The following is a 14,197-nucleotide window of genomic DNA, read 5'->3' on the forward strand; positions in this document are numbered from 1 at the left end:
TAATGATTGCTGGCTGTGCTACAGAGCATTTGGAGAGCAAACTGCTAAACTGAAAAAATCTGTCAAGCTAGGCCTATATTTTGTGCACCTAGAGTCCTGTGACCAAGGAGCCCACAACATAAAATACTTAAAGTCAACAGAGATGACATAGCGTAAAATAAATAAATAAAACAAAAATCGCCCCGCGACGTATCTTTGCTGATGACGGCGTGTGATCAGGGCACCTTTGAGCCATTTTGTATTATTGAGCATATCTTCGAAAGTCATCAATATACCATCCTTAGGATAATAATAATATAAACTAGACATAAAAATTAAACGGGGATAATAAGCTGGTAGAATGCCGGGGTTTCTGTTTGGCTTTGATCCTGAGTCATGGGCCACGAAATAGCCGGGCCAGAGGGCAAGCGAGATCACGGGTACCCCTGCAACCGCCCTGGCATTTCCCAGAAAGCGGCCTTAGGGCGGCGCATGCGCCTCTCGGCCCGTCCGTCTCCGCCCACCCGGGAGGCGGGATGGCGTTGCCGTGGTAACCGCAGTAAACGGAGACCTGGCGCAGACGCCGTGACTGGGAACGCGCGGCGGAGGTCGGTGCCTAAGGTAAGTTTTGACCCCAGCAGCCTGGCAGTTCCCACAACCTCCCCCTCAAATCTGTTGGCGAGTTAGGTATCAGTCGACCGTATTTGGACTTCTCTTAGGCTGAACTAGGGTTCTCCGGGCTTTGCTGAGACATTCCTTCTCCTTTCTATGGATCAGTTCGACAAACATTTGAAGCGACAGCATTCGCAGGCATGGGGCTACACACTGTAGATACAACGTGGACGCTGTTCCTGCTTGCAAGGAGCTCATGATCCAGCTGGGGAGGAAGACAGACGACAGCAGGAGTCCGAGTTGGACCGGGCTGAGCCAGGAACAGGGAGTCGGTGGGAAAGTGCCTGGGTTCTGGGGTCAACAAGCCACCCAGACCTGTTAAGTGTGACACTTGGCAAGTTGACCTTCTGCACTTTAGATTCCTCATCTAGGTAGGGAAGGTGGTAGTGCTTACTTCATGGGGTTCCTGTTACAATTAAATAGGATAATGCAGGTCCAGTAAGTGTGTAACACATGCAAGGCACAGTAGGTGCACAATAAATCCTTGTTGCACATAAGTAGATATAGTAGCATACAAGTACTCAGCATGCCCGGCCAATTGTGAGTTGTCCAAGGTGGCTACTGACTAAAACTTTTGAGAAGTAGGAGGGGCTGAGGAGGATCCAGGAAAGGGGAAGGTGACAAGAGATGAATTACAGACCCTAAGATGAAGGACCTTTGCGCCACACCAAGGAATCTGAGTTCTTGTTCTGTGGCAATGAGGAGCCATTAAAGGTTTTAAACAAGAAGAGTGGCACATTAAAAGCTGTGTTTTAGGAATATAAGAGGCAGTGTACAAATGGACCAGAGAAGGGAGAGAATGAGGCTGTGGTAATGGTAGAGGTGAGACAATATGAGGACCAGAACTAGAATGGTGACAGTGGGACTAGAAGGGAGAGGATGAATTCAAAAGGCTTAATAACTGGACACTGGGCAACAGGACTTGGAAGTCAACTGCATGAGTTGGGTGAGAGGGAAGGATTCAAATAGTAACTGCTCTGCTATCTCATCTGTAAAATGCACCTAACTCATAGAGTTTTGAGAAATATATAAAACAATATGTGTAGAATCCTCAGAACAGTGCTCGACACATGGTAAAAAAAAACAACCACGAGCTGTTATTCTCTCCACAGTTGTATTTCACACTGTAAAGTAAAACCTGAGTGTCTGTTTTTATACAGGAATCTCTATGAATCTCAACGTGACCAGCTCTGGCACACTGCTGAGATAGAGTGTTTGAGTTTGTGAGAGTGGGGACCGACCCTGGAATCTAAGGAATGAATCTTGAGTAATGTCATCGTGGGGAGCCCTCTGTCCGGCTTCCAGCCAACCTCCTTCTAGCAACACACACTCTGCAACACTGTGTACTATAATTTTCTTTTTTCTTTACACTTCCTCAGGGTTGACTCAAAACTTCACAGTCTACCTAATGAGTTGGTTAACAGAATTAACCGTAGGCTGGACCAGTAAGCCTGAGTCTAATGAAAATAGATTTAAGGTAGTTCTGCAAATAGACTCCCAAACCTAGCTAGTTCAGTTGTATAAGATAGGACATGGTTAGGTATACAGAAATAAGGTTTAGTCATTCTAGCTGGTTACAAATGGATTATTATGAGTCAGTATATGATAAGCCTGCCCACCCCCCCAACCCTGGCAAGATAATATAATATTAGGCTGCCTTGAAAGAATATAATGTCCCCAACGGGTAAAGTGATGGTTCATATCTTCTGGAAAGTGTCCAGATCCTTCAAAGGACATACAAAATTGGGAGGGATATATGATGCATTGGGAATTAATTTTTTGAGCTATCCAGATGCTGAAAAGAGTTGAAAACATGTTAGTGAGAACTAGTTGAAAGAATTGGGATGCTTTATTGGGGAAAAGAGAGGATCTGGGAAGGAAAGTTAACTAGCTACAATTATTTGAATGGCTATAGTAAACAGGAAAACTTGTTCTGTGTGTCCCCAGAAGAATAGGGCCAAATAGATCCAAGTTGCAGGGAGGAGGATTTCATATAATATAAAATGAACTTCCTAAGAACTAGAGCTGAGAACATTAGCAGAATGTGCTCATCCTCTTACCTGAAATGTTTAAATTAAAGCTGATTGTCTCTTGGTGTGTTCCTTCATTTGTTCCTTTACTCAGGAATTAAAACATTCATCCCTTCAACTATTTTACCTACTGAGTGCAAGGCACTGTTCTTTGAAAGCTTTACTGTATTAACTCATTGAGATCTCAGAACCACCTTGTGAAGTAGGTACTGCACTTTACAGATGAGAAGGCACAGAGAGGTTAAATACTTGTTTAATACCTCACAGCTATAATAGTAAGAGGAAGAGCCAGGCTTTGAGGCCAGTCAGTGTGATTCTAGCCAATACTCTTAGCCTGGGCTTGAGTTGTAGATGTGTGACTTATATTGGGTGGCAGGATTGGACCAGATTAACCCTCTTTCAACTCTCAAGATTCTGTGATCATATTTATTGAGCCCTAGCTATATTAAAGAGAATGTGTAGTAATTATAGTAAAACTACCATTTTCCAGTACCTACGAAGAGTTTGATATAAACCCATGGTCCTTAACTCTGGTTCCTATTCTTTGGCTCCACCAAAGAATTATATAGGGAGTGAGACCCTGAGAATGGTACATTGTAAAAAGTTTTCCAAGTGATTCTAAAGTACAGCCAGAGTTGAGAACTGTGGGTATAAAAGATCTCATTTAATACTTACAATAACTCTGCCAGACAACCTTAACATCCCCACTGTACATATAAAAGGACTGACAGGTTAAGGGATGCTAGGGGCTTGGCCCTTGGCCAAGTTAACCTTTTTTCTTGGCCAAACAAGGCTCTCTGACATCAAAGCCTCATCAGGTTACAATACAACTTCTCAATCCCTTAATTCTAAAAAAATAAAAACGAACACAAAAATCAAGAGAGGGTATCATTATGATGCCAGTGCAAGAAAACAGATGGTACAAACCCTAATGTCCAGATGAAGGTGGGTAGTTACCATCCTGCACTCATGCACTGATCGTGTAGAGTAGATCCTGGCTGCTCTGGGCATAGTAGTCTTTCTTGAGAGACCAGGAAGGTATAATAATGCACTAGTTCAGTTAATTCTCATAGCAGCCTTATACATAGTTTTTTCTTCACTCCCATTTTACAGTTGAGGAATTGATGTAAAGTAATTATCTAGTTATGTGGCAAAACTGGGATTCAAACCTGAATCTAACCACAGATCTCATCCAAATAGTACTACTACTCTACTCTGCCTGCCAGCTGTGCCACAGAAGAATGTTGAGGAAACACGGGATGTTTAGTGTGGAGAAATGAAGACTTAGAAGGAAGACATAGTAGATGTTCTCATCTACAAGAGCTGCCATAGAGGAAGAGGACAGAGAAAACCTGTCGTGTCACTCCCCTCCTTAAAAACCTTCAATGGCTTTCAATTACCATAGAAATAAGTTCTAAACTCCGTAGCAAAGCTTAGAGACAATTTGATGATTTGCTACCCGCTTCCTCGTCAATGTCCGTTTCACTCTCCTGCTCTAGCCAATAGACTGCTCTCAGGCCTTCACAGACACAAGCCTCTCTTAGAAGCTCCCTCTGCCAATAATCTCTTTCCCATTTTATGCCTGGCCAACGTCTACTCATTACCTGTGTCTCAAATGCCTCTTCCTTAACCCCAGACATGGTTTAATCTTCTTGCTGTATGTGCCCACAGCACCCTATTTTTTTGTAGCACTCATTATATTTTAATTACTTGTTTAATACCTATATTTCGAAAAAAGCTCCACTAAGTTAAGGATCATATCTTTCCAGTTCAGTACTGCAATTTAGTGCCTAACATAAAATTTGATACATAGAAGTTATCCCCAACAAATATTTTAAAATTGAAATTGATTAGTAACACCAGGGGACTTTGATGATGGGAGGAGGAAGAGGAGGGGATGAACCAAAGGAAGGATGGCAAAGGGTTAATTTTAATGTGGAGCATTTAGAGAAAAGATAGGCTTGGGTGGTGTTTCACTGTGGACTTCTGGAAAACAAGAGGGCACCACGATGACAAGTTTGCCTGGAGGAAGGGAATATCTGACTATATTTTGCCATTCTACAGAGGTCTCTGATGATGGCTGTGCCCTCCAGCTGGTGAAGTCATTTCTGATACCTTGCAAACATACAGATTGTCAACACACATGGTGTTTGGTGCTCATGGAATTTGTTTAGGGGGAAAAAAATCTGTTAATGATTTCTATTTTACAGCTCTATCCCTTTCTCTGTCTCAATTTTGTGCTTACAGAGAAAATGAAGGAACCAGATGATCAGGATACTGATGAGGGGAAATCAGAGAGATCAAAGAGTGATGGAAGGCAGTCTCATTCTTCTAGATCTGCATCAAAATGTGAGTAAAGATTATAATATACACTTAGGGTCTTGATTATCAAATTTAGGTAAAATAATTTTTAAAGAGTGCATATCTAAGTTTATACGACAGAAAGTTTGACTTGTTTAATTCCCTTACTAAACTCTAAGTTCTTTAAGAGCAGAGTCTGTGTTTTAATCATTTTATCTCTAGTCCTGGAACACAGAAGTTACTATCATCTCTATGTTGATAATGACCCATCTTCACATCTGGTCTGGCTCCTTCCTGTAGGGTCTACAAGGTCTTTAATGGGCTTCTCTAATACAGTGTAGTGGAAAGAGAGCTGGCCTTAAGTTTTGAGTCCTGGGTCTACCACTTAGAGATGCTTGATCTTGGATAAATTATTTCACCTTTCTGAGCCTCAATTTTCTCACTCATAAAATGATCATTGTGAGCTGTTTGAGGGTTAAATTGGATAACATATGTGGAAGGATATCATAGATTGCAGATAGAAGGGAAAGTGAAGAATTTTGTAATAGGATTTTTAAAAGATGACTGGCTCTTTCTGACTGGACATCATGGTGTTAGGTGGCTTAGTGGAACATTGACATTTTTAGTTCTAATCCTAAATATAGTTTCAGAATCTAATTTTTACTATTCACCTAGAGGAGAGCAGGTCCTGGGGAAATCATTTCATTTACAAAATGTACATTAAATTCTTTCAGTTTATCTGAGGTATGTCTGGTAAATCCATGATTTCTCCGTATCGTATTTTATTTTAGAGGTCTATCTCCTCTTGCTTGGACTCTTACAGCAAGGATTTCTGCTTGAGTCTTCCTGTCCATACCACCATTAGAGTTATCTTTCCAAAAAATATGAGTATATCACTCTCCTCAAAAACTTTAGTTCGCTTCTCTTTTGTTTTTCCATTTCCACTTTTCTCCACTCCCTATGTTTCTGACACAGGATTGTCTACTTTTTAGTTTCTAGTCCTTTGCAGTATTTTCCTGGATGATTTCTTTTTTTCTTTTTTTTTTCACATTTTTTTTTATAGATCTTTATTGGAGTATAATTGCTTCACAATACTGTGTTGGTTTCTGTTGTACAACAAAGTGAATCAGCCATATGCATACATATATCCCCATATTCCCTGCCTCTTGTGTCTCCCTCCCACCCTCCCTATCCCACCCCTCTAGGTCGTCGCAAAGCACCGAGTTGATCTCCCTGTGCTATGCGGCTACTTCCCACTAGCTAACTATTTTACATTTGGTAGTGTATATATGTCACTGCTACTCTCACTTTGCCCCAGCTTCCCCCTCCCCCTCCCCATGTCTTCAAGTTCATTCTCTTCTTCTCTAAATGTTTGATAGAATTCACCTGTAAAGCCATCTGGTCCTGAACTTTTGTTTGTTGGAAGATTTTTCAATTTCATTCCTTGTGATAGGTCTGTTTATATTTTCTAATTCTTCCTGGTTCAGTCTTGGAAAATTGTACCTTTCCAAGAAGTTGTCCATTTTTTCATGGTTGTTCATTTTATTGGCATATAGTTGTTTGCAGTAGTCTCTTATAATCCTTTGTATTTCTGCGGTGTCAGTTGTGATTTCTCCTTTTCATTTCTAACTTTATTGATTTGTGTCCTCTCCCTTTTTTTCCTGATGAGTCTGGCTAAGGGTATATCAATTTTGTTTATCTTCTCAAAGAACCAGCTTTTAGTTTTATTGATCTTTGCTATTGTTTTCTTCATTTCTATTTCATTTATTTCTGCTCTGATTTTTATGACTTCTCTCCTTCTACTGACTTTGGGTTTTCTTTGTTCTTCTTTCTCTAGTTGCTTTAGGTGTAGGGTTAGATTGTTTATTTGAGATTTTTCTTGTTTCCTGAGGTGAGATTGAATTGCTATAAACTTCCCTCTTAGAACTGCTTTTGCTACGCCCCGTAGGTTTTGGGTCGTCGTGTTTTTGTTATTTGTTTTTATGTATTTTTTTATTTCTTCTTTGATTTCTTCAGTGACCTCTTGCTTGTTTAGTAGTGCACTGTTTAGCCTCCATGTATTTGTGTTTTTTTTCAGTTTTTTTCCTGTAACTGATTTCCAGTTTCATAGCGTTGTAGTAAGAAAAGATGCTTCATATGATTTCAATTTTCTTAAATTTTCCAAGGCTTGATTTGTGACCTAAGATGTGATCTATCCTGGAGAATGTTCCATGTGCACTTAAGAAGAAAGTGTATTCTGCCACTTTCGGGTGGAATGTTCTATAAATATCAGTTAAATCTATCTGGTCTATTGTGTCATTTAAAGCTTGTGTTTCCTTATTTATTTTCTGTTTGGATGATCTGTCCATTGGTGTAAGTGGGGTGTTAAAGTCCCCTACTATTATTATGTTACTGTCGATTTCCCTTTTCATGGTTATTAGCATTTGCCTTATGTATTGAGGTGCTCCTATGTTGGATGCATAAACATTTATAATTGTTATATCTTCTTCTTGGATTGATCACTTGATCATTATGTAGTGTCCTTCCTTACCTCTTGTAACAGAGATAAGGTCTCTGTTAGTCTTTATTTTAAAGTCTGTTTTATCTGATACGAGTATTGCTACTCCAGCTTTCTTTTGATTTGCATGGAATATCTTTTTCCATTCCTTCACTTTCAGTCTGTATGTGTCCCTAGGTCTGAAGTGGGTCTCTTGTAGACAGCATATATATGGATCTTGTTTTTGTATCCATTCAGCCAGTCTGTGTCTTTTGGTTGGGACATTTAATCCATTTACATTCAAGGTTATTATCGATATGTATGTTCCTATTACCATTTTCTTAATTGTTTTGGGTTTGTTTTTGTGTGTCTTTTTCTTCTCTTGTGTTTCCCACCTAGAGAAGTTTCTTTAGCATTCGCTGTAAAGCTGGTTTGGTGGTGCTGAATTCTCTTAACTTTTGCTTTTCTGAAAAGCTTTTGATTTCTCTATCGAATCTGAATGAGATCCTTGCTGGGTAGAGTAATCTTGGTTGTAGGTTTTTCTCTTTCATCACTTTAAGTATATCCTGCCTCTCCCTTCTGGCCTGCAGAGTTTCTGCTGAAAAATCAGCTGATAACCTTGTGGGTATTCCTTTGTATGTTATTTTTTGTTTTTCCCTTGCTGCTTTTAATATTTTTTCTCTGAATTTAATTTTTGTTAGTTTGATTAATGTGTGTCTTCGTGTGTTTCTCCTAGGGTTTACCCTGTATGGGACTCTCTGTGCTTCCTGAACTTGGGTGACTATTTCCTTTCCCATGTTAGGGAAGTTTTCCACTATAATCTCTTCAAATATTTTCTCAGACCCTTTCTTTTTCTCTTCTTCTGGGACCCCTATAATTCGAATGTTGGTGTGTTCGATGTTGTCCCAGAGGTCTCTTAGACTGTCCTCAATTCTTTTCATTCTTTTTTCTTTATTCTGTTCCTCGGCAGTTAACTCCACCATTCTATCTTCCAGCTCACTTTTTCGTTCTTCTGCCTTGGTTATTCTGCTGTTGATTCCTTCATATGTATTTTTCATTTCAGTTATTGTGTTGTTCATCTCTGTTTGTTTGTTCTTTAGTTCTTCTAGAGCTTTGTTAAACATTTCTTGTGTTTTCTCAATCCATGCCTCCATTCTATTTCTGAGATTCTGGATCACCTTTACTATCATTACTCTGAATTCTTTCTCAGGTAGATTGCCTTTTTCCTCTTCATTTATTTGGTCTTATAGGATTTTACCTTGCTCCTTCCCCTGTGACATTTTTTTTGCCGTCTCTTTTTTTTTTTTTATGAGTGGGATTGTGTTCCTGCCTTACTGGTTGTTTGGCCTTAGGCTTCCAACACTGGAGCTTGTAGGTTGTTGCTTAGAGCTGGGTCTTGGTGCCGAGATGAGGATCTCTGGGAGACCTCACTCTGATGAGTATTCCCTGGGGTGTCTGAGGTTCTCTGTTAGTCCAGTGGTTCAGATTCAGAGCTCCCACTGCAGGAACTTCAGCCCTACCCCTGGCTTGTGAACCAAGATCCCACAAGTTGCGTGGGGCAGCCAAAAAAAAAAAAAATGGAGAACAATAACAAGTAAAAAATAAAATTAGACTAGGAAACTAACAGATATGTTAGAAAGAATATAAAAATAAAAATATAGATGAACCAACAACCAGAAAGTAAAAAAGAACCACAATAGTAAGAAAGAGGAGGAGAAAAAAAAAAAAGGTGGGAAAGGCCTTGGCTGTGGGGGGCGGGGCCTAAGCAGGGGCAGGGTTTGGGCAGTGGGCAGGGCCTATACTTAGGACCCACAGGGCTGGAAAAGGCCCTGGGAGGTGTGGGGGGTGGGGCTTAGGCTCAACAGAACAGAAGAGGCCCAGGGGTGCCTCCCGCCTCTGGTCTCAGAGGGCAGGGGACACCACCTGGGAGCCCAGCAGGCTTCCAGGGCCCGAGTGGGTGGGACCAACGCCCTCTACTCCTCTCCCGCTCTGGATGGATGAATTTAATGATAATGGCCCTTTGTCCAGCACTGCCTGAATCTCCCTTTTTAATGTCAGACCTTCTTAAGGGCAGGTCTTATCAAGTCTGGCCTGGCCCTGTCCTCAGCTCATAAATTAGTTCATAAATCATGGGTTTTAGGATCTCAAATCATAACGTGAAATACTCTGCTGACGCTCTGAAACCTTCTACCTTGGTGCTGTGAGAAGAGGTCTCTGTCCTGGTTCAGCTACATACCTGATAGCTGAATTTTTTTTCCTGGAGCCCTTACCTTGTTCTCAGTCTTTCTAAAATATCTAAGCAACATCTTGGAATTCTCATACAGAGTGAATCAATTTCCTGGTTTTCTACCTAAGTACGGAGATTAAGGTAGACTCTTCCCCATACCCAACAATAGGACTCTGCTATAACAGAGTCCTATTAAGAGATTTAGGCCAAATGTACCAGCCAGACCATCCAGCATTTTTCACAAGGGTGAAGGACTTTAGTTACCAAGACATTGGTTTCTGATTCTTATCAAAGGACTAAATTATTGCTGACTTCATATAATAAACTGGGAAGTATTTTGGTCTCTTCTATTTTCAGAAATATTTTGTGTAGAATTAGTATTATTTCTTCCTTAAATGTTTGCTAGAACTTACCAGTGAAGTATCTGGGCCTGTAATTTTCTTAGTGGAAAAAATTTTAACTGTGAATTCAATTTCCTTAATAAATAGAGGGTTGTCTCTTTCTTCTTTAGTAAGTTTTGTAACTTTGTATCTTTCATAGAATTTATACATTTCTTCAAAATTGTAAAATTTTTTGACATAACTCTGTAGGATGTATTTTAATTCCTGATACTGAAGATTTGTATTGTCTCTCTTTTACTTCTTGATTGGCCTAGCCAGGAGTTCATCCATTTTGTTGATCTTTTTAAAGAATAAGGTTTTGTCTTTGCTAATTTTTCTATTGTTTTGTTGGCTTTTTATTTCATTGAGTCTTGCTTTCATTTTTATTATTTACACTTATTCTATTAATTATTGTTTTATTATTTTATTTTTATTATTTTTATTTCCTTTCTTCTACTTACTCTGAGTTTTGGGTTTTTGGGGGGTTTTTTTGCTTTCCTTTTTCTAGTTTCTTGAGGTGGAATGTTAGGTCATTGATTTTTGAGTTTTCTTATATATGTACTAAAAGTTATAAATTTCCCTCTAAGCATTGCCTTAGCTGTATCCCACAAATTTTGGTGTTATATTTTAATTATCATTTACTTTGAAATGTTTTATAATTTCTTTATTAATTTCTCCTTGGCCCATACATTATTTTTAAGTGTGTTTTTTAATTGCCAAATGTCTTCTGTAATTTATTTTTAATTTACTACTGTTGTAATCAGAGAATATGCATATTCTGTATTATTTCAATCTTTTAAAAGCTATTAAAACTTGTCTTATGTTCCAGCAAGTGATCTATCTTGGTAAATGGCCCATGTGCCTTTGAATGTGTAGGTATAGTGTTTTTTAAGTATCAGGTGGGGATGTTTGATAGTGTTTTTCAGATCATCATATCTTATGGAGTTTTTGACTGGTTGTTCCATCAGTTGATGAAAGATGTGTATTACTATAATATTACCTAAGTAGACTGTGAGAAGTAAAGGATAAATATTATAATCTCTGAAGCAATTATTTAAAAAGCAAACAAAGAAAAGTACTTAAAAAGCTAACAGAAATTAAAATGGAATTTTAAAGAATAAATAATCTAAAAGAATAACAATAAATGATCTAACAGAAAATAGGAAAGAAGAAATAGAGGGAAAATGGAAGAGTGGGAAGCGCACAAACAGAAAATAAATAATTAAATGTTAGATCAAAATCCAACTATACCAATAATTATATTAAATATGAATGGACTAATAAGTCTTGTAAAAAGGTACAGATTATCAGAATGGATAATAAAAGCAAGAACCCACTATATGATGTATGAGACACACTTTAAGTATTATGATACAAATAGGTTAAAAGTAAATTGATGGAAAAGGATATAGTAGGCATACAGTAAGCATTTGAAGGCTGGAGTGACTATATTAATATCAGATAAAGTAGATTTCAAGACAAAGAGTACTATCTGTGACAAAGAAGTAAATTTCATGATGATAAAAGGAGCAATACATTAGGAAGACGTAACTATCATAAATATGTATGCATCTAATAACAGAACATCACGATACATGAAGAAAAATAGAATTAAAGGGAGAACTAAATAATTACAAAATTGTAGTAGAAGAACAGTCTGGTACTCCATAGTGGTTACTTCATCATGGCCAAAATGGAAGTCCCAATTATTAATTTTTGTATATTGTTTTTGTATGTAGTAACCATGCAGAACTCTTTTAAAAATTGTAATAATTATAGGGAGTTCTTATGGATGTTCTATGTGCACAGTCACATCATTTGCAGACTTCCTCATTGTGTTCGCAATCTCACAAAGGAGGTGGAGGTAAACAAGGACCAGAGAGGCAAGCTGTATTTGCAGGAGGCAGCCTGCCTCTGTGGCAGCTGGTGAGGAGAGGCACCACAGCTTCTTATTTCCATTGGCTAGAGGGAAGAAAAAGCTGAGGAAACTCACGTATAAAATCCTGGGTCAGGAACTTCCTTGGTGGTCCAGTGGGTAAGACTCTGTGCTCCCAATGCCTGGGTTTGATCCCTGGTTGGGGAACTAGATCTCACATGCACGCCAAAACTAAGAAGTCCGCGTGCCACAACTGAGTCTCCATGCTGCAACTAAGAGCCCACATGCCGCAACCGAAGATCCCGCATGCTGCAACTAAACATGCTGCAACTAAGCATACCACAATGAAGATCTTGAGTGCCATCATTAAGACCTGGTGCAGCCAAAATAAATAAATAAATAAATTAATTAATTTTAAAAATCCTTGGTCATAAAACAAACTTTCAGCTTGCTCTTTTTGAGATCTGTGGCTATGGTGTCTCCTCGCCTTGGTTACCTCCCTTTACTTCCTCCTGCACCCATCCTTGTTCAGTATCCACTAATTTTGCCAGCCCTTCCACCAGCCAGCCCTGCCATCCATTTCTGATTTGAGGTTTTAGCAGCTTCTAGTTCTACACAAAATGGCGTTTGTAATTTTGGCTTTCATTTTCAATGTTGATTTTAGATTATTTCCTAGAATAGAAAGACAAATGCTGATTTGTGCATCAAACCATAATCCTTCCACCTGTCTATTTTGGGATTATAAAAAGTATAGAAATCTTTGTTGTCACCAAGTTGCTAAGATCTGCTGCTTTACCAATCTGATTTAATGTGTCTACTTCCGGTTAAGTTAGTTTTTTTCCAAACTCCACTTTTCCTTTCAGTGGCACAACCCTTCAACCAGGCTCAGAATATTCATTTTTAGAAAAATGATTTACTCCCCTTCATTCGTATTCAATCCTGATTCCTTTATCAGTGATTCCCTCATCCTAGCTGGCAGCCTGAACTCATCTAATGGCAGCTTGAACTCTGTTCCCAGAGAGAGGCAGGCCAGCAGATAATATCCTAATCTTGAGATGGGGATATAATGTTTGATTGCAACAGTCACAAGAAAGAGCTAAGATATCTGTTAAATGGTATTACTGTAGAGTATTTACCCAGGGCTCTCCCCTAGGGGAGTTCAAGAAGTGGGCCCCATTTAGATGTCCAGAATTATTTTCTTTCCATCAAAATGCATGAATCCTACAGAACCCTGTCCTCTTGTCCTGCTAATTGGATTGGCCCAGCTTTCTCACCTCATTCATGTTAGTCTCGGGCCTTGTTCCTCTTCTTTTAGCCTCATCTCTGATAGACCTACTAGGTGGTTCTACTCTGTTTCTGACACACTTACCATTTCTGCCTTATTTTCTGAAAGTTCATCCAGCCCTTTCACCTGCTGGACATGGTATATGTGAACCATAACCATGTTTGGACTTGATCTGAATGTTGGCTTATACCTAGGTCTATTCTACTCCCATTCCAATTCTTTTTCTCTTCTAGCTTGTCCTGAAGCAAATAGGCTGATGTATTCCTAGGATATCATTCAGACATATTCATACCCAGAGGAGTTTATTCTTGAATATGCATTATTTATCTTTGACATAAAATGTCCTTATAAATAACGTGTTGTTCAAGTGAAATTGAATTGAAAAAATGATGGCAACATACTAGCCAATCTTTTTTTCTTTATCCTTTACTTTCTTGTAAGTGTGCAGTGGTAGGAAATAGACTGCAAATGAAGTGAAAATGGAGATTTACTCACAGGAAAAGCTTTAAAAATTTTTTGTAAAGCTATAAGAGTGACCAAATAAAATGATTTTTGTAGCAATTTTTGAGTTTAAAATTCATTCAGTTTAGAGCACAAACGAATTGGAAGTATTAGGTACTTTGGAAATAAGAAATGTTTAATTCAAATTTAGAAATTATTTAATGTTTAATTCAAATTTAGAATTTGAAAATGTTTAATTCAAATTTAGAAATTATAAAAACAAATTATTTTGAATAGCCGCTGTGAAAGAGGATTACAAATCTGTTGAAGATACCACAGGCGAAACATTTACTGAAGGGGAAGAATCATATTTAGGGGACAATGAATCCTATGTGGAACATTTGGAAGGAAGTTCAAGTTCATTTCAAGATGATTATGTGGAAAACATTGGAAGTAAGTATGACTAGTTTTCTATCAATACTTGTCACTGTTTTAACTGAACAGTTGTAAATCCATAAAAGAAATGGTTG

General features: G+C 38.5%; 1 protein-coding gene across 1 annotated transcript in view; it reads left to right on the top strand.

Moving 5' to 3' along the window:
* The first annotated feature begins 555 nt into the window (after positions 1–555).
* The window catches only part of CFAP44 (cilia and flagella associated protein 44), a 127,382-nt gene continuing 113,740 nt past the window's right edge, over positions 556–14,197 (top strand). Inside the window, exons 1-3 of the mRNA XM_036849471.1 lie at positions 556–600; positions 4,929–5,030; positions 13,965–14,120. Coding sequence (XP_036705366.1) covers positions 4,934–5,030; positions 13,965–14,120 — 253 coding nt within the window. The 5' untranslated portion in view covers positions 556–600; positions 4,929–4,933. The remainder of the gene's footprint in view (positions 601–4,928; positions 5,031–13,964; positions 14,121–14,197) is intronic.

This window comes from Balaenoptera musculus, chromosome 4 (assembly GCF_009873245.2).
Source record: "Balaenoptera musculus isolate JJ_BM4_2016_0621 chromosome 4, mBalMus1.pri.v3, whole genome shotgun sequence".
In the NCBI taxonomy this organism is placed as follows: domain Eukaryota; kingdom Metazoa; phylum Chordata; class Mammalia; order Artiodactyla; family Balaenopteridae; genus Balaenoptera; species Balaenoptera musculus.